Consider the following 19293-nt stretch of genomic DNA (forward strand, 5'->3'; position numbering starts at 1 on the left):
TGACTTTGTTTTTAAATGAAACTTTGTTTGGTGTTTCACAGATTTACATCTTCAGTAGGAACCAATGAGCTCAGAGCTGAGAGGGGGAATCAGGAAGTGTTGGTTTGACTTTAATTCAAGTCCAGTTGTAAAAAACTTAAAATACAACAGATATTAAAACGACTGACACATTAATTATTCTGAAAGGAAAAAAATGACATTATTTCTTTTATTTGATTCCTCTCATGCAGTTCACTTCCTGTGTCCCACGAATCGTTTCCTCCTGATGAGACACATTCGTCATTTGAGGCGGTGATCAGAGATGAAGGGGTTAAATCCGGATGGTGTAGGAGTCGGAGTGGGTGACGTATCGGACCCAGCGCTGCGACGGCCCAGGCTGAATGGGCGACAGGCGGAGGAAGCGGACCTGCAGCCCCGTGGCGGTGATCTTCGGCAGCTCGAAGCTCAGACCAACCGGACCGACCTCCAACATGGAGGCGGAGCTGAGGCCCGGGACCTCCAGCTGGCAACAGGAGGAGGGAGGGGGAAGGGAATCGTTAGACAGTGGTTATTATGAGTTTGTCTGTTTCTCAGTAGAATGAACAGCTGCTCGTCTGTGACACTCAAACATCTGCTTTTGTATTTTAACTTTATTTAAACTCATTTTTCATTTCTTCCATGAAATGTCCAAAATCTAAATATCACACATGGATGAAAGATGGTGAGAGAGGCTCTGAGCCTCTCTTCTGATTGGCTGACTGTTTTCTGAGTGATCCAATAAAAATAAAGCAGATTTCAAGTAAAAAAACACTCAGAGAAACCAAATCCTGCAAGGTTTGGATGGTGGGTCCAGGTGGGCGGGGCTTGGTGACTGCTTCGTTGTGACATCACAAAGTTCCAGAAGTCCTGACGGCTGGTTTTAAGGCTCAGTTTCTGAATACAGGCTGTGTGCATTTCTCTGTGGACTGAGGCTTTGATACTTTCACAGTATTAATATAGAAGCTAGAGCTGATCTATAATCACACTACACATGGACACAGACCTTTACACTGGAGGAGACCTTTAACATCATTTAAAACATTGAGGCTGATGCACACGAGAGATAAAAAGTTGTGAACCTGAAGCGCCTGCAGGACGGGTCTGTCTACACTCATACACATTCATTTAGTGTGCAGCTGTGTGTGTGTGTGTGTGTGTGTGTGTGTTTACCTTGAACAGAGCAGAGAGCTGAGTTCCTCCGGGGAAACGAGGTATCTGCCAGACGACGGCTCTGCTCTGTGGCTTCAGCTCGGCGCTCTGATCCGGACTGCTGAGCTCCTGCGACAAACTGAAGCCACAACACACACCGGTTCAGCTCAGCTGTTCAGCACACACGCGCGCACACACACACACACACACACACACACACACACAGAAACATTCAACTTCACACCCATCAGCAGTGTAAAGACACTACAGGTGAGGCCTGAGGAGGTCAGAGGTCACCGGGGTCCAGATGTTCCTGCAGTAGTGGTGTTACAGATGTGGGTGGAGCACTGAGGCAGAAACACTTTCAGAGATGAACACACACACACACACACACACACACACACAGATTTGATAGATAATCCTGTCGAGAGCTTTCAGCTGATGTGACGCCGTCAGTCTCCACCACAGAGATGAACTGGGACCAGAGGGTTTGGATTCAGGACTCTGGTGGTCTGACTGGTCCACTACTAACATGAGACTGATCCGGACCAGCACCACAGACCGGTCTGACTGGAACCTGTAGCTGCTGCTTCTACACAGTCCTGGACTGAAGGTCTGAATTTATAATAAATTTGCAAAAACAAAATGTGTGAAATGATGTTTTCACTTTGTCTGATGGAAAAAATGGAAATGAAATCTATTTAAAATGAAAGCGACGGGGTGCGGATACTTCCTGAACACACTGTGTGTTCTGTATCATCCTGCTGATGTGACATATTCAAATCCATGAATTTATGGTTTCATGGCTGCACCATTAAACCAAATGTGAGATTTTCCTTCAGGTCTTATGCAAAATATGAACATTTGAACTTATAATGAACATTTTCTTCCTGCTCAACGTGAGTCTGTAACGACCCGCCATCGAGGGCTGAGAGCTTTTTAACTCTGACGCTGACGGCTGAGTGCCCCCCCCCCCCGCCCCGATCAATCATTTCCATGGCTTTAAATAACAAATGAGTCGAGCTTCCCTCTCTCCATCTCCACGCTTCAGACGCTGTTCATGTTGTTTCCCATTTAAAAACAATCACAACAAGACACTCCTCAGAGACGTGGAGCTCTCTCTCTCTCTCACACACACACACACACACACACACACACACACATACATGCGCACACACACGCACACACACACGCACACACACGCACACGCACACACACACACACACACACACACACCAGTTTTTACATACAGACTGATTTCAATAACAAACAGCAGGTCCAGGTGAGCAGGTACATTTGAATGGGAGCGTCTCACCTCACGGAGCCTTTAGGGACGGGGACGGTGGCACACACATTGATCGCAGCGCTGCAAAAACAAATCAATGACATCATCATCATCATCATCATCATCATCATCCACTAATCCTCCATATGGTTATTAACATTATGTCACTGACAGATCAGCTGGGATATGACAGAGTACATTCACTCGAGTGCTTCAGCTGTGTCACAGAGCGAATCCTTCAGAGGAGGCCGGACAGAAATGAGATGGTCTGGTTTTCCTTTTTTGTTGCCTAGCAACCTTGAAAACACGTTTTAACATGTTTTTACACTTGTACCGTTAGCTGTTGAACTGAGCTGAAACATTTAACAGTGTAATCCTCAGGCTCTCTGCCTGTGTTGTTTGCTTTCTTTACCGAAGCGCAATGAATCTTGGGATACGTTGGACCACGAAGGAGCCACCTGTTTATTTTTGTATTTTATAAAATGTCAGAAAACAGCGAAAAATGTTCATTTCAATTTTCTAAAACCAAAAAGTACGAGGGACTATTAGGAGAACAGTGAGGAAAAAAAGAAATTTAAAGTTTGGAGAATAAAGTCACAACTTTATGAGAAAAAACATTAGTTTGAGAAAAAAGTCATATTATAAGAATCAAGTCAAAAGATTTATGAGAACAAGTCGTAAAATCATAATATTTTAAGAAAAAAGTCATAATATTATGAAAATAAAGATGTAATTTTAATGAGAATAAAGTCATAATATTACAAGAATTCATGTAAAATTTTGAGAGAAAAACATAATTTCCAGGAATATTACCATCAACCAATCAAACCAAATAAAATCAGACCCTCTAAAACAACACAAACCTAAAATTACAACTTTATTCTCATAATATTTTGACTTCATTCTTGAATTTCAGATTGTTTCCCTCAGTGCGGCCGTAACATCTGTTGTAGAAAAGTGACGTCAGTGTCGAAGGAAACCAGAAAACAAACTTTACTCGAATATTTCTGTTTGGTTTTACTTTCTACCTCCACGTGTCAGTCAGACATATTCTTCTTTTTACTGCCCTACATTTACCTGCCAGCTGTAGTTACTTTACAGATCACACATTTACATATTAAACATTACATAAGCTTGTTAAACAGACTGATTTCCCTCCGTACTGTGGCTTCGTCTTTTACTTTCAACAAAACAAAACGGCTCAAAAACGAATTACTTATCGTTGACATGGAGCTGTCATGACGACCAGAGGTGTTTTTACAGAACATTATGATGTCACAGTGAAGCTGACCTTTGAACTTTTGCATATAAAATGTCATCACTTCATTTTATCCTTAAAAACATTTGAGTTTTGTGAGGTGACCTTTGACCTTTGACCACCCAAATCAAGTGAGTTCATCCTTGAGTCCACGTGAAAGTTTGTGCTAAATTTGAAGAAATTCCCTGAAGGTGTTTCTGAGATATCGAGGGCGAGACAGACAGCACAAAGGTATGAAAACGCTGGATCCTACATTTCCCATGATGCCACAGGATAGCGCCTTTCCTCAGTGTCTTTTCTTCTTTCAAACCCTGCATCTATTTCTGATGATGATGATGAAGAAACAGACACTGACCTCTTTGGTGGCAGATCACAGCGCAGCTTCATGTACATCAGCAGCCTGCAGACAGAACGTTTGACCTTTAATTAAAACCCTTTGAACTGATTCATAATGAAACTAAAACACTAATATTCTCGTGGTAACAGATGTTTCGCTGGAGCCACAGTGTCACCTGAACACAGCACGAACACTGTGGTTTCAGTGGATCTGAGCAACTGGGTTAAAGCTCAACATGAACTAGAATGACCTCCTCGCAGCTGTATCCCTCCGCCAACCGGCAAAGTAACAGGAAATATAGGGCCAAACTCTCCTTCCTGAGTGACAGCATTTAATAATGACCAGAAGTGTTTTTACAGAACATTATGATGTCACAGCAAAGTTGACCTTTGACCTTTTGGATATAAAATGTCATCACCTCATTTAATCCTTAAAAACATTCGAGTTTTGTCAGGTCGCTGTGACCTTCGACCACGGCAGACTGGAAGCTAAAGTGAGTCGCCATCGGAAAGTGATGAGACGAGACGGGCCGCAGCTAGCTGGTTAGCATGCTAACTTCAGTCATAGAGACAAGAGTTAACGTTGCTCTCCTCTGGAGACAGCTGACAACGTTTCTTCTAGACTGGTGAGTAAACAGCTGCTAATGCTAACGTTAGCTATGTAGCGACGCATCAACAGTTCAGGCCAGTGAGGTGTTTTGTTGTGAGCTCTCGTTCTTTCACTGTTATCCTACAACTTATATAACTTCTCCTCAGAGAGTCACGCCTCCTGTCTGCTGTAAACATCCTCTCCTTGTTGGAGATCATGTAAATGTGTTGTGTTTACAATCCACACAGTGTCTCAGACGAAGTTAAACCACCCGTGGCTTCAGATACTGTATTAATCTCTGTTCTATATACAAGTCTGTGTTACACAAACTTCTTCTGTTTTTAGTAAAAATCCTAGAGAAAACAAAGCTGGGAAACACAGTGGACACACAAGGATGAAGTTCAGTGTCTCATATTTTACATGTGTGCTGGGGCGTGTTGTTTTAAGACAGATTTATCCTTAAATCACCCTTTTTTGTGTGATTTCTGCCTTTAACTGGAATGTGTGGGCAGACAGGCGGATGACACGCTTCAGAGGTTCAGACAGAGGACACAGAGGTTTATATGGGACATTTCTAAAGCTGTGCAGACACTGTTTTGTCAACAGTGTTGACGAAAACACTGAGAGGCAGCGAGTGCAAATCTGCTGTGGCTGGAGAGTAAGAAGCTGCAGACAACACGCTGTTTGTTCTGCGGCCAGTAGCTTTAGCAGCAGCAGCAGCATGTAAAATACCTCTGCAGGAATATTAAAACAAACTCACTACAGGTTGTAATGGATGTTCACACAGCAGGCGTCAGGGAACCTGAACTGAAACAAGACCAGCTAGAAATCCAGAGTTGTGACCGAGCTTTAAAACATGAAGAACCAGCAGCTGCAGTTCCTCTAACGACCACTAGAGTCTGGCTCCAACAGTGAGTCAGTCCCCATAGACTCCCATGTTAAAATGTCCAACTTTACAGCAGAGATCAACATGTTTACAGCCTGGTACAAAAACTGTTTTGGTCTCTAGAGCTAATTTCCTCAGACAGATAATTCGCCTTGTTGTTGTTTAACTGACGAACAGAACGTGAGGAAGTCCGTGCTCCTATTTTTAAAGGTGAGTGAGATTCTAGTGTCATTTTATTTACGTTAGCTCTCGTTAGCAGGTATTGGTGTCTGAGCTCTCCATACCTGGCTTGTTAGCTTAGCTCATTGACTGGCTAAATAGCCAGCATTTGAATTAGCCTTGAGTTAGCCTTTGCGCAAGGCGCCCAGACATCCAGCTGTGCTAATGATGCTAATGGGAACCACATTGCCAATGCTTGCCACAGTTATTGACTACTCCACACACGCCCCTCTTCTTTGTCTATTTTTGAACTAGCTGGTAGTTGGGGGCGGAGTCAGACACCGCCATGACAGCAACAACGAGCAGCTCACTCTGAGCTTCAAAACGACTCTGTGTCTGTCCTGCTTTAGCTTCTAGGCCTCAGTGTCGCCTCATTGAGTCACTTTTAATCCACGGACACAGTTTAATTTGTGAAAATCTGATTTCTTTCCTCAAAGGAAAACAACCAGTTTCATTTTACTTCAAGTGATTTCTTTAGATTTGCACCAAACAGGTTTATAAACTTGTTGTTTTAGGGTTCATTAGCTTGTGAGCGCTGACAGAATGACATCAGCTCCTGTGGCTGAAGAAGTTATGTGCCTCAGTAAACAGTGACCTGTTGTTGGACCATGTTTTTATCAGCACCTCGTGTCTATTTGTGTTTCAGATGCAAATCAATGATTATATTTATATAACAGCTTCAAGTTTATTGAGATTCACACAAGCCTTGTGTTTCCAGTTGTTACCGACAGTAGATCTGTGGAAATGTGGATGCAAAATGTTTTGACACGTTGCAAAGAAAACGGATTTGATCCACAGGCTGAGTATTACAGCTCCAGATGTTGTAAGTTGTAATAAACGTTTTAAATCTGAAACTTCTCCTCATTAAAACGTCAAAAAACAACCAGAGAAATCTGTGATTTTAATCGTGGGAGCTTTTCATTGGTCGCCTGTTGATGACATCATGTGTCAAAATGGACTTTTTACTGTTTTGTCCCAATAAAACTGGATGAGACGGACAAGTGTGGTTTATGGTTTTGTTGTTTTTAAGATGTGTGACCACGGAATTGTGTTGTGATTCACTGAAATTTGCGTCAGGAAGTTGCAATGCATCATGGGAAATGTGTTTCTGTTGTTTTTCCAGTGGTTTTTAGCCTGAAGAAAGTTTTTAAAGTCACGGTTCAGACGGTGTTGAAGCAGATTACAGCTGGATAAAAACTACAACTTAGAAGATTCAGACACTGACTTAAACCTGCTAACCTGCTAACCACTTAGTCAAGACTGAGATGTGTCAGAGGAGGAGGAGCTAGCTTCAGGTAAAGATTCACCTGATGCAACGCTGTCACTAAAACCTTCATGTCTCAGTCTCTGACGCAGATGGAGAAATAAAAACCATCTGAGAGAATAAACCTTTGGCTTTTACTGTAAATCAAAGAATTTAACTGAACTGACAAATGTGCTTGTTTTTCCAGCCATGTACAATTTACAATCAGATGGTTTTTATTTCATGTTCATGATCCAGAGGCTGAGAAATGAAGGTTTCAGTGAATGAAGTTTTTCAGAAAACCCTCAGGTTGTTTCAAACAGAGCAGAAGGAGACTCAGGTCTTAACGGGTTAAGTCGTATTTATAAGAAACACCTTTTACACCTTGGTTGGAGGACGACACCTCTGACCCACTGACACTGAAGGAATCCAAACCAGGAAGAGCTGACAACAATATTGGTGAAGACAACAACTCCCATGATCCCACGCTACATCACGACGTCACCAAACGGCGTCTTTTGTTATTGTTTTGATTGAGAGGCAGAAGTTACAGACGGTGTGTTCACAGGAGCTCACGACAAAACTTCACCTTCACTGTTTTACTTTTAAAACACAGTTTTTCTTTCTGCTGAAGAACGACTGCGTGGAAACAGAGAGGCTGTCTTTCCGGGTGGGTGCGTTGGAGGTCTTTACCTGCCGCCGTTGTCTCTCTCGATGGTCGGGAAGAGACGGAAAGGAGGAGCTGAAGGCAGATCGTCACTCAGCTGGTACTGCATCACTGTTTGCTGCAAGAGGAGGAAACGAGGACAGAGGAGGAGAGAGAAGAAGAGAGAGCACCGAGTCAGTTTGAGCAGGTGCTGACAAATAAAACAAGGTGTTTACATCCGCAGCAGTGTGGTTAAAGAAATGTAGCTTCAGGGTTCAGGTGGTGAAACAAACTGTCCGTCTTCACTCAAAGGAAATGAGACAAATGGAAATCAACCTGAAGCTGATGGATCATGTTTATTTGTGCGAGTCATTTTAAAACGTGCGATATTCTCCTTTAAGGCAGGAATCAGTGAGATTTAAGCTCCACTGCAGGACAACAGGCGGGTTCCCAACAACACATCCACTTTCATGACGGCCGTGAAGTTTGTTCTTGTTGTTTCAGAGAGAGGTAAAAACAGAAGCAAACAAACAGAGCGAGGGAGTGAGGTCACCTCTCCCTGGCTCGGACACAGCCTGAGGATCCGGAGGCTGTCGAACTCGTCCAGTCGGACCGCCTGGTGGAAGCTGCACTCGTCCACTCGAACGGCAGCCCCGTAACCTGGCAACACAAAACCACAGCTGATCAGAAACCGCGATCAGAGACCGAGTCCGCCAGCTGACACAAAGTGAGGCCTCGTCCTGCACGGACTCATCCTGAACCCGTTCCAAACGGTTTCAGGGTTTGTTTGGTGAAATGGAAACCCTGTTCAACTCCACAACAAACCCAGGAACAATGCATGCTGGGAAAATTAAGGTGACAGTTGTATAAGAATCAGAGCTGTTCAACATTTAAAAATAATGTTGTAAAGGTAATAAAACCAGCAGCCATTATCCAACATGTTCATGAACAGAGCGTGTGCAGAAGGTCAAGTGTAATGAGACGTTTCACTTCAACCTGAAACAACTTGATAAAGAAACAAATAAAGACCAGAATAAAGATGAAGGCGACAGTTTGTCAGTGAAGAGACTAAACTGTCACAGAAAACTGAAAAACAAGCGCAGGAAATGAAACGCTGGAGGAAATGAAGTCCACCTGCTTTTAATAAACTCAACAGGATTAATGTTGATCTGTGTTTACGCAGCAGAGGACAGGAACCATGTGACCAGCTGGACAGAGTCAACACAACCTGACCACACAAATCAGCATTTCTCACACTTTTCTAACTCTGATTTTACTCTTTTTTTTAATAATTCTGGATAAAACTTTAAATTAGAGTGACTTTTTAGTGAATGAAACACTGGGGGAGTCCCGCTGGTCTCAGGGTTTAGGTGCCGACCGCAGACTGCGACGTTCTCGCTTTGATTTCATGCAGAGACCGAGGGAACAGTTTCCTCTTTGTTTCTATCTTTCAGAAAGTTTTCAATCAAAGCTCCATCCTCAGATCTAATCAAAACTTAATCTGGAAAATTACGTTTTTTAAATAATTTTGGTGACAAACGACGTCAAACAGGACAGACGTGAAGAAAATGAATGCTTGAATTTGAATGTAACCGCATGTGATTTTCCGTCTCTCGCTCTCTTCAGATCTTCATGTTCCAGCAGTGGAAGCACAGAGCAGGTCACTTTAAATACTAATACAGAAACATGTGGAAAACGTGGCTGTTAAATAATCGTGACCCAGATTTGAACTGAGCAGGAAAAATGTCAGATCGTGTTTTTCTTTAAAGGCAGACGTGACTATGACACAAGCGGCCGGTCGGAGTGTTTACAGGAAGCAGCGCTCTGCGTTCTTCATGTGCATTAATGCAGCATGGAGTAAACAGACGTGGATCACGTCTCTGAGAAGGAGGTGAGAACAAAGTGTAAAAGGAAGATGTGTTGGTGAAGCTCAGACTGCAGCGGGACGACAGAGGATCAGATCTCAGATCAGGTGAGGAGCAGGATCTTAAACCAACAGGCAGCTGCTGTCATGAAACAATAACTGATATTTAAAAAAATAAGAATGCTATTGTCTTTGAAAGCATCCGAACTTTTCCACAGGGCTGTATCTGTGAGAACATACATCAGAGGATTAAACAGACCGGGCAGTTAATTGGCTGAGCTCTTCATTAAACCGCCTCCTTTCTCGCCTCTTACCTCATGTGACGGAGGAAGGATCAGATGTGATCAGTTTAAACAACAGCTTAATGAGCAGTTATGTGTGTGTGTGTGTGTGTGTGTGTGTGTGTGTGTGTGTGTGTGTGTGTTTCACCTCTGAGCTGTGACTTTCCGATGCTGAACTCCTCATTCAGACCGATCCTCATCTCTGGTGAGTGAGAACATGTGAGAGACCTGGAGTCAGAGACGTGAACTAACAGGTAATGACACACTCCAACACTTTCGCCCTGATAACAACAATAATTATTTTTATAATTGTTGTTATTATTACAATAATAATACAGGGTTGACCTCTGTTTCTAAAACTCACCTGAGCAGGTGGGCATGTAGCACTTGACTCTGATCTCTCCCTCCACGTCGGCCTTCATCAGAACTCCCTGCAGCACAGACAGAGTTTAATCATCAGACCAGTTTACCTGTTTACCAGTTTACCAGTTTACCTGTTTACCTGTGAACATCAGTGACATAATCAGATTCAAAACCTGTAAGAAATCACTTCAGTCTCTCAGACAGTGACTGATGTCACTCACGTTGGAGCCGATGACGACCGACATCCTCTCAATCACGTCCACAAATATCTCACTCTTTCCTCCCTGGAAAAACACTCACACACACACACACACACACACACACACACACACACACACACACACACACACACACACACACACACACACACACACACACACACACACACACACAGAAAGTGTGAGGTCTGTCCCTCATGATCACAGTTTGTTTCATGTGAACGAACAGAACTCAGACGGAGTAACGATGCTGCAGGTTTCAGGACTTTCCTCCCACTTTTATTTTAAAAATGAACTGAGAGAGAGAAGATCAGCGTCTCTGTCGTTAGTGTGTCGTTAGTGTGTCGTTAGTGTGTCGTTAGTGTGTCGTTAGTGTGTCGTCGTGTTCGGCTTCCTCGGGACACTGATGGGATGTGGTTTACCTGCTCTCTGCTGGACTGGATGGGTCTGGTGGCTGCAGAGCTGGGAGCCACTTTACTCTGCTGAGTCTCTGCTCCGAACTGCAACAGAAACAGCATCAGGGTGAAAACCTCCATTAAACACATTCAGATAAATCCACTGAGGGGTTTACATTGTTTTCTACATGTATCAGTAAATAACAGTAAATACATTTAAGTAAATAAATAAATAAATTAAATTAAATTAATTTATATCAGTATAAAAGTATAATGTTGTTCACACATAAGGATTTTTTAAATATTGTAAAAATTTAAATAGATAGATCGTTGATAATAACAGTTAATAATAAATGAACAATAATCATTGTTTGTACTAATTTCTCCTGTAATATATGTAATATTATAATGTAATATTATATATTACATTATAATATTACTTAACTCATATATAAAACATATTATAAACCATATAAATATTCTGACTGTAAATGTTGAATAAAGGGACTTAAAGTGTTACAGAATGAAACGTTTATAAGAATTAAATGTTTTTCTTCTTGTAAAGACAGAAACAACATGTTTGGTCAAAGGTTTGATTTGCAGTGTTGAACTCAAGCACTTTCCCAGTTCAGCCGATCAAACCTGTGACCTCTGACCTCTCATCAGGTGTCACAGGTGTGAACGCACCAAGCCGACGTTGCTGAGGTCAAACAGGCTGAAGGGTCTGGAGGAGACGGCCTCAGTCTGGATGAAGTTCTTCAGGACGTCAGAGGACGTCGTCTGGATGTAACCATAGTCCTGAGAGAGAGAGAGCGAGAGAGAGAGCGAGAGAGAGAGCGAGAGAGCGAGAGAGAGAGAGCGAGAGAGAGACAGAGAGAGAGAGAGCGAGAGAGAGAGCGAGAGAGAGAGCGAGAGAGAGAGAGTGAGAGAGACAGAGAGAGAGAGCGAGAGAGAGTGAGAGAGAGAGAGGGAGAGAGTGAGAGAGAGAGAGTGAGAGAGAGAGAGTGAAGGTGGAGAGAGAGAGAGAGAGAGAGAGAGAGAGAGAGAGAGAGTGAGAGAGAGAGAGAGAGAGAGAGAGACTAAGGATCATCTCACTCGTTTGAACCTTCAGAAGAACAAAAGACTTTCCGAGCGCAGCCCTGAAACTTTCTGGTGCCACGTTTGTTTAAATGTGATTTTTGGTTTTTGAATTTTACCAGAGTCTCATTTATCAAAACAACTGAGCCCACCCTGAGCAGCTGGGGAGGGGGGTGGGGGGGTGGGGGACTCACCACAACCTCATCCAGCAGCTCGTAGATGAGGGCAAAGTTCATCTGCACCGACCTCTCTGACAGGCTGCCACAGTAATCTTTAACCAGAGCTGTTAACCTGCACACACACACACACACACACACACACACACACACACACACACACGTCTCAACAGATGACCTCGTTCCTCCCGGTTCACAGCAAATCCTTGAATGAGTGTAAACAGTTCAAACCAGTGTATGTGAAAAGAAAAACTTCTTCAGTCGATCAAACATGAAACATGATCTTTGCTGGTGTTTGTGATCTCGTGTCGCCTCTTTGTTTCATGGACGTGGTGAAGTCATGATGTAAGCGCCGCTGCTCGTTAACCGTCAGACCAATGTTTGTAAAATTAAAGAGCGAGTTGTGTTAACCTGTGAGGACTGAGTGTGTACGATGGTGTGAAGGTGTAATGATTATTTCTGTAGACACACACCTGTTGAGGAACTCGATGACGGTGAAGGGAGAGGAGTCAGCCGTTGTCGTGGCGACCCAGTAGAGTCCTCCCTGTCTGACGTGGACGAAGTGAAGGTCTTTGTGACTCTGCAGAAAAGAGAACACAGAAATAAATCTCCATCTGCGTCACAAGATCGAACACACACGATCTATTTCAAAAGCTGCTGTAAAAATAAAGTCTGATTGATTGACAACATCTTAACACACACTGACACACATCGTTACCATGACAACCGGAGGCTGGTCTCCCGTCAGCGCCGTGACCTTCTCGTAGAAAATGTTGACAACATCACTTCCTGCCTCTCCGCGGACTTGTGGTCAGGTTAAGAAACACAGGCTGCTTCATTAGTAATTAATCTGTTTTCAGCATCACGGCTGCATAAACAAACGTCATCTAAACAGAGATGTAAATGGAGTTTCCCCGTCTGTTTGTCAGCGTGATAATGGGACCAGCTGTTCACTGTGCACTGCTGTAACTTCCCATTCAGCTGCGTGACAAAGTCTCATCCCCTCTGGGAAAATTATATTTATATTTTTAAAAAGAAAACAAGTGAATAAAACATAATTTTCCATTTGATGAAATAAAAAGTAACATCTGAAAAAAGGCTCATTTTAAACATCTGTTGAAGTTGCAGGAGTTGAATTTACTTCTTTCCCTTCAATAACAAACAACATATTAAATTTGCTCAGGTGATTGATTAACAGGCTTTAACCTCACGGCTGCATTAGAAAAGTACTGATCAGGGGATGGAAACAAATGCAAGTGTTTGTGTTTGGCCTCAGGTGTTTTTAGCTTTGGGACAAGAAGGTGAGGATACAGTCTTTATAGATGAGGTGGTCGCCCTTCGAGGACAAGATGAAGACCTGAGAGATCATCCTGCTGGAGACATACAGAGAAGAGACAGGATTGAGGGACAGAGACAGAAATTTACCAACTGTAACTCAAGATCTTTTTATTTTCTAGTTTTTAAACACCAGGTTTTTTTAGTTTTTGCTCTTCAATCCAGCCGGCTGAGAAATAACTATGATACAGGTGCTCCCCCTGCTGGTGACAGTTGATAAAGTCCTGTATGTTCCATTTCATTTACTTTATTTTAAATTATCTTCCATGTGCTGCTTCACTATGTGTGACCAGCAGGCAGCTAAAACCAGCCAACATTTTCTCTTTTGGAGAAAAGCTGCCACCAAACTCCACTCAATATTCTGCCAATTTTAGGCGAGCTACTGCGTAAACAAAACTGCTTAGTGTAATGATGACCTCAGTCTTTTTCAACATCCTCATGAAACACAGGAACATTTTAAATACATGTACTACACTACTCAGTTTGCTTTTTATTGACACCCCAGTCATCACTAAAATGTTCCACAGGAGATGAGGACAGAGAGTGGAAAGTGAACCAACAAGTCCAGAAATTACATTTAATTAAACTCAACTCAACTTTATTTATAGAGCACTTTAAATACAGCCAAAGCTGATACAAAGTGCTGTACATACTGTAATAAAATAAAAACATAAAAAACATAAAAAAAACAACGATAAAATAGCAAATAAAAAAACAGTAAAAGCAATCAAACAAATGCCGTCTCATGCTGGATCAAAAGCCAAGGAATAAAAGTAGGTTTTTAGAAAGCCAATTATCAGTAGTAAAGTCTGATTTATCTAAGTTCCATAAGAGTCAGATATATTCTTAATAATGTTTTAACATGCATCTATGGTTGAAGTATCTTAAATGGACTACAGTTGTAAACGAGTTTGGATTTTAACTGTGAGCATGTGGCACTTACTTGAATAGCTTTATGCTTCAGTAACTGCATTACTTACCCGCAGTAGGCCTGCAGTAAAACAGTGGTAAATCAGTTTAAATGTTATCTTATAATCCATAAATGGCAGTGAAAGTCATTTAGCCTGCTGCTAACGGTAGCCTGGCTAAAGTTAGCTATCGCAGCGTATTTAAACCTCTAAAAATTAACATGAGGGATGTCCGTGATAAACTGGTCAACGCGGAGAAAGTTGTATAGATAAAATAGTTAACTGAACTATTAAAATATCAACTGAAACACAAGATAATCGTGTGTTATTTCGGCAAGCTGCCTGGCTCTCAACTGACAGACCGGTGTTTACAAACCGGGTCGCAGGTGGCGGTTACCAGCACAGCGCCACCTGATGTCCGGGCGGTGAAGTTACATATAGTTAATGAAGCAAAATTTAAATATGTAAATATATGTATATACTTTTGGATAATTATACTGTATTTTTGATTAAGTACAATTTTATATATAATTTGAACAGTAGTTGTTTAGGTATTTAGTCTTATTTAGCTTGTAGTTAAGACATCCGAACAGCAGGCGGCAGCAGAGGCAGTAATTCATACGGAAATGGCTCATGTTAGCAAAGTAGACGGTTTCCACATTAGCACATTAGCATCGGTACCTCTTGTATGTAGTTCACCATGAAGTAAGTGAACATTCTTACAGTAAAATGATTGTTTGGTTTTCTATTTACTGTTCGGACTTTATTCATTCTGTCGCTGGTTCTGTCCTCTGCTGTACGCTAACCTGCTAGCTGGTGCTAGTGGGCTATCAAACATTGTTGATAAGCACAGTTAACCTAGCCACCGTCACTCATTCTCGATGCACCGAACCCTGTTCTAAAATCTCACAATTTAATGATTCTCCGTCACTCGGCGAGTTCACACACTTCTGAAACATAACGGCTAATGTTATTTTAAACCTTTAGTATCCGTTTTCGAGTTCGGCACACACCAAGCAATTCGTATATCAATAATATAAAAGTTTTGTAAAGTGTTTGAGCCCTTGTGCAATTGCGCGCTACTGAGGGTTTTGGCAAAAGTGGATTGTTTTGCTTTTATTTATTTGAAGTCCGTTGTTTTGCCCAATTTAATAATGAATCCTCAGGTTGTACTAAATGTTTTAGTTGGTCATGGTGGAGTCTGGTGTGACGGTTTCTCCATGTATACGATCAGAATAATGTATGTTTTCTCATTTCGCATTTTACTGTTACTATTTTATGTCATTTTTATTTTTATTTTTTAATATCCTGCCTTTTATTTCTGGTTTTACTCACTTTAATACATGCTTGTTTGTATGAAAAAATGCTGTACAAATAAAGTCTTGATTGATTGATAAAAGTAAATATACTGCTCTCACATAAGTATATAGTTGTTGTGTTGGCCCTCAGCTCGTGAGGGTGTAAATACTCTGGATAAAACACAGTTCAATGTTTTCTCTGTCCTCTGTTTTCAGTCCGCTAACGAAGGTGAAGCTGATCAACGAGCTGAACGAGCGGGAGGCCCACCTCGGGGTGAACGAGTCTGTTTCCTGGCACACTGTGTACAAAGACAGCGCCTGGATCTTTGTGGGTGAGTTGGACCCTCCTGTGAAGACGGTTTATCTCACGACATGTGGATGACGTAGTTTTCTGTTTCCTGCAGGAGGATTTCCATACGAGCTGACTGAAGGCGACATCATCTGTGTCTTCTCTCAGTACGTACCTTCACACTTTGTCTCATCCTCTCTCTCACTGTAATAACCATCATGAGACTATGTGAGAATTTACTCTCACCTGTCAGGTACGGAGAGGTCGTCAACATCAACCTGGTGCGCGACAAGGCGACGGGGAAGTCCAAAGGTTTCTGCTTCATCTGCTACGAGGACCAGAGGAGCACCATCCTGGCTGTGGACAACTTCAACGGCATCAAGGTGACGCAGCCGTTACTTTAAGCGCCTCTAGCTCACGTACAACCTACCTGCCTCCTATCCTTCGCCTTCATAACACTATGCAGTGTCAGTGTTCACACCTGTAGCTGTTTCTCCTGCTTCCTCCTCCTCAGGTCTGAGGCTGCAGAAGAAGAAGAGGAGGATCAACACACACACACACACACACACACACACGTTACAAACATGAACTAGCTGTTAATAACTCTGGTTTGTTGCGGCTGAATCCAAAAGGAAACGTTTCTGCATCGTCTCAACATTTCAAACAGCGTCACCTCCTGCTGTCTGATTATCAGCTGATAGATTCAGCGTCACACCTGCTGCCTCACGTGTTTCCCGCTCTCTATTTGAAGCAGATTTATTCGCTGTTATGAAACAAGTTCGCCAACAAATAATTCCCCTGAAACATACACTTCCTGTTTTTGTGCAGATAAAACAAATGAGATGAGTTTGAGCAGAGCCAGGCTAACTGTTTCCGTTTGTTTCCAGTCTTTATGCTAAGCTAAGCTAACCTTAATAAAAATCTGTCTTCCTGTCGTCAGATTAAAGGTCGGACCATTCGCGTGGACCACGTCAAAGACTACCGTCCTCCCAAAGACCACGAGGACATCGACGACGTGACCAAACACCTGAGGGAGGAGGGCTGCGCTCCCGCAGCCCCCGAGTCCTCCTCCTCTTCCTCAGAGGAAGATGAGCAGTACAGCATACCTGTGAAGAAGCCCAAGAAAGGTGAGGTCACTTCCTGTTGTCTTTGATCCACTTGAGGCAGGATTTGAGTTTTTATTCGTCCTGCGTTTCTGCCTCAGATAAGAAAGAGAAGAAGAAAAAGAAGAAGGAAAAGAAGGAGAAGAAGAAGGCAGAGAAGGAGAAAGAGAAGAAGAGCCGGGCGACCTCCTCTTCCTCGCCTCCCCCTCCTCTTCATCGTCCTCCTCCCGCTGCCGTCAGAGTCAAAGAGGAGAAGGAGGACGCTGCCTACGACAAGTACAACCAGAGGGGGGCGCCGCCGGGAGGACATGAGAACGGGCAGAGAGCGAGGGAGAACGAGAGACTCTGGGCGGAGGAGGAGGGAAGGAGGGATGAAGACAGGAGGAGGAATCGTGAGAGGGACAGAGAGGGAGACAGGAGAAGAGAGACAGATCGGGACAGAGACAGCGATAGAAGAAGAGAGATGGACAGAGACAGAAGACGAGAGACAGACAGAGATGATGATAGAAGAAGAGAGACGGATTGGGACAGAGACAGCGAAAGAAGAAGAGAGACAGACAGAAGAAGAGAGATGGACAGAGACAACGATAGAAGAAGAGAGACGGACCGGGACAGAGACGACAGAAGGAGAGAGATGGACAGGGATAGAGACAGCAATAGAAGAAGATAGACAGACGGAGACCACAGAAGAAGAGAGATTTCTTAGGTTCCTTGAGTTCAGTGTAAAATGTCTCTGGACGTCGTCTTCAGGAGGACGTGTCCAACATGCTCCTGTGTGAAGTGAAATGTTTGTTGTTGATTTCATTTTGTAATAAAACAGAAATATCTTCACCAGTGGAATCAACATGGATTTAAAATCAGATTCATCTCTGATATTTTAAAATTACATTTTATTAAGGACTACAGTTACAGAGACTTGGGGGCGTGGCCTCCGAGTGTCAAGCCCCTCCTCTTTACCCTTTACTTTTTTTGTCTCAAAATCCCTGTTAGTCTAAATATAAACTAGAACCACTGACTGTAAAAATAGAACAAGACGATATAAAGATCAGAACCAGAGAGGAACAAGCTGCACCCGTTTATTAAAGAAACATCACAGAACAACGTTACACTGAGAATGAAGATTCAGAACATCCCAACATCAGCCGTGAGATCCGGTCGCTCTTCAGTTTCTTGTTTCAGTAGATTTAATTTTTATCATCCTGCTGCTGTGACAGAAAGAACCTGGTCATGTGACACGAACTCCACTGAGAGCTGATTATTATCTTAATTAATAAGGAAAAATTCATTCTTAAAGCCGACTCCCCAGTTCTGAAAACATATGATGTGGTAACACTTCATTTTAAACGTCTGTAGTTTCTGAATCAGCTCTAAGACGTTTAAGATCTGTGTAATTTTGTAATAAATTTAATGCAATTTATTTGAATTGCATTAAATTTCATTGTCTATCTCTATTTTACTGATAATTTATTCTAGAATATGATAATAACAATAATGGTGCTGGTTACTGGTTGGCAATACAAAATATACAAGACCTTTAACGATGACATTTATAAACACCAGGACAGATCCAAGGAAACAGAATGATTCAGAAATTACAAACTTGTATTTGTTTACGTTAAAAATTAAATGTGCCGAATTAACTATTAACCTTTGCAGTTTGCAGTTTACCCACAGATGTACAGACAACTGACTGAATAACTGTGGTACTCAAAGAAACTTCAAAACCTCATGATTCTCAGGGAAGTTCTCAGGAACACCTGTATACACCTGTCCACGTCACCTCGCACAGTATCTTTGCCTCTTCTCCTCCCTGACAGGTGAAGCCAGATTTTACCTGGGTAATTACTTTTTTTTCTGTCAGTTTGATTGATGGCTCTAAATACTTCAATACCCATGAGCCTCAGCTGCTGTTGCTATGGGGATATGAATTAATAAATGAATCCCAAACTGCCGGATCTTCATCAGGTTTCTACAAAGTGTCATTTTTACCCTCAGCTCGTCATCATCGGCTCATGTAGCAGAATGTGAAGCTCTGTAATCGGATGTTTCTTACTGAAATGCACCCTGGGAGTCGTAGGCTACAGTAGTTTGTGATGTCAGTCCCTGGTTGTCAGATGTTGTGGGTTGTTTGTTGGACTCAGACTGAAGCAGCAGAACAACAACAACGAATTAACAACAGTCAGTTTAGAAAATTACCTTGAAAATCTCTGTACAGCTGCAAACGCTAACACAAATACATGTCAGAATAAATCCAGCTGTCTCCTGTCTGAGAAAATATACTGCTGCCGCGAGAGCTTCATTTACAATAAAAACATTTGGTAGAAAGTGGCGGCTGTGAAGTGGAAGTGATCATCAGG

General features: G+C 42.4%; 2 protein-coding genes across 3 annotated transcripts; one reads left to right on the plus strand and one right to left on the minus strand.

Moving 5' to 3' along the window:
- Positions 1 to 13: 13 nt before the first annotated feature.
- Positions 14 to 14607, minus strand: ap4m1 (adaptor related protein complex 4 mu 1 subunit). Of its 2 annotated transcripts, none has more exons than XM_022744740.1 (16): positions 14319 to 14607; positions 13315 to 13373; positions 12722 to 12807; positions 12477 to 12583; positions 12022 to 12118; positions 11438 to 11548; positions 10778 to 10855; positions 10359 to 10421; positions 10139 to 10205; positions 9923 to 9976; positions 8183 to 8289; positions 7677 to 7768; positions 4066 to 4110; positions 2483 to 2533; positions 1189 to 1306; positions 14 to 502 (listed from the first exon to the last, which is right to left on the minus strand). In XM_022744740.1, exons 2-16 carry the CDS (start codon positions 13370 to 13372, stop codon positions 311 to 313), a joined length of 1326 nt encoding a protein of 441 aa, XP_022600461.1. In that variant the 5' UTR covers position 13373; positions 14319 to 14607; the 3' UTR covers positions 14 to 310. The 2 variants fall into 2 exon arrangements, with proteins under 2 accessions (XP_022600461.1, XP_022600460.1); XM_022744739.1 differs by having other exon boundaries at positions 13315 to 13376.
- Positions 14608 to 14868: 261 nt separating this feature from the next.
- rbmx2 (RNA binding motif protein, X-linked 2) lies at positions 14869 to 18897 on the plus strand. The gene is made up of 6 exons (XM_022744719.1): positions 14869 to 14951; positions 15761 to 15876; positions 15949 to 16000; positions 16087 to 16216; positions 16774 to 16960; positions 17038 to 18897. The coding sequence occupies exons 1-6, from the start codon at positions 14947 to 14949 to the stop codon at positions 17604 to 17606; spliced, it is 1059 nt and encodes a 352-aa protein (XP_022600440.1). The 5' UTR covers positions 14869 to 14946; the 3' UTR covers positions 17607 to 18897.
- Positions 18898 to 19293: the final 396 nt, after the last annotated feature.

Source organism: Seriola dumerili, unplaced genomic scaffold, assembly GCF_002260705.1.
Source record: "Seriola dumerili isolate Sdu_G_001 unplaced genomic scaffold, Sdu_1.0 BDQW01000086.1, whole genome shotgun sequence".
NCBI classification, from domain to species: domain Eukaryota; kingdom Metazoa; phylum Chordata; class Actinopteri; order Carangiformes; family Carangidae; genus Seriola; species Seriola dumerili.

Bases quoted from the DNA above. Each gene is read 5' to 3' on its own strand.
- ap4m1 (XM_022744740.1), bottom strand. From the start codon at position 13,372: ATGATCTCTCAGGTCTTCATCTTGTCCTCGAAGGGCGACCACCTCATC. The intron at 7,769-8,182 runs GTGACCTCACTC...CTCCTCTTGCAG, and splicing joins TGTGTCCGAGCCAGGGAGAG to CAAACAGTGATGCAGTACCA. The intron at 503-1,188 runs GTAAACACACAC...TCCTGTTGCCAG, and splicing joins AGCTCTCTGCTCTGTTCAAG to CTGGAGGTCCCGGGCCTCAG.
- rbmx2 (XM_022744719.1), top strand. The intron at 15,877-15,948 runs GTGAGTTGGACC...TGTTTCCTGCAG, and splicing joins CAGCGCCTGGATCTTTGTGG to GAGGATTTCCATACGAGCTG. The intron at 16,217-16,773 runs GTGACGCAGCCG...TCCTGTCGTCAG, and splicing joins ACAACTTCAACGGCATCAAG to ATTAAAGGTCGGACCATTCG.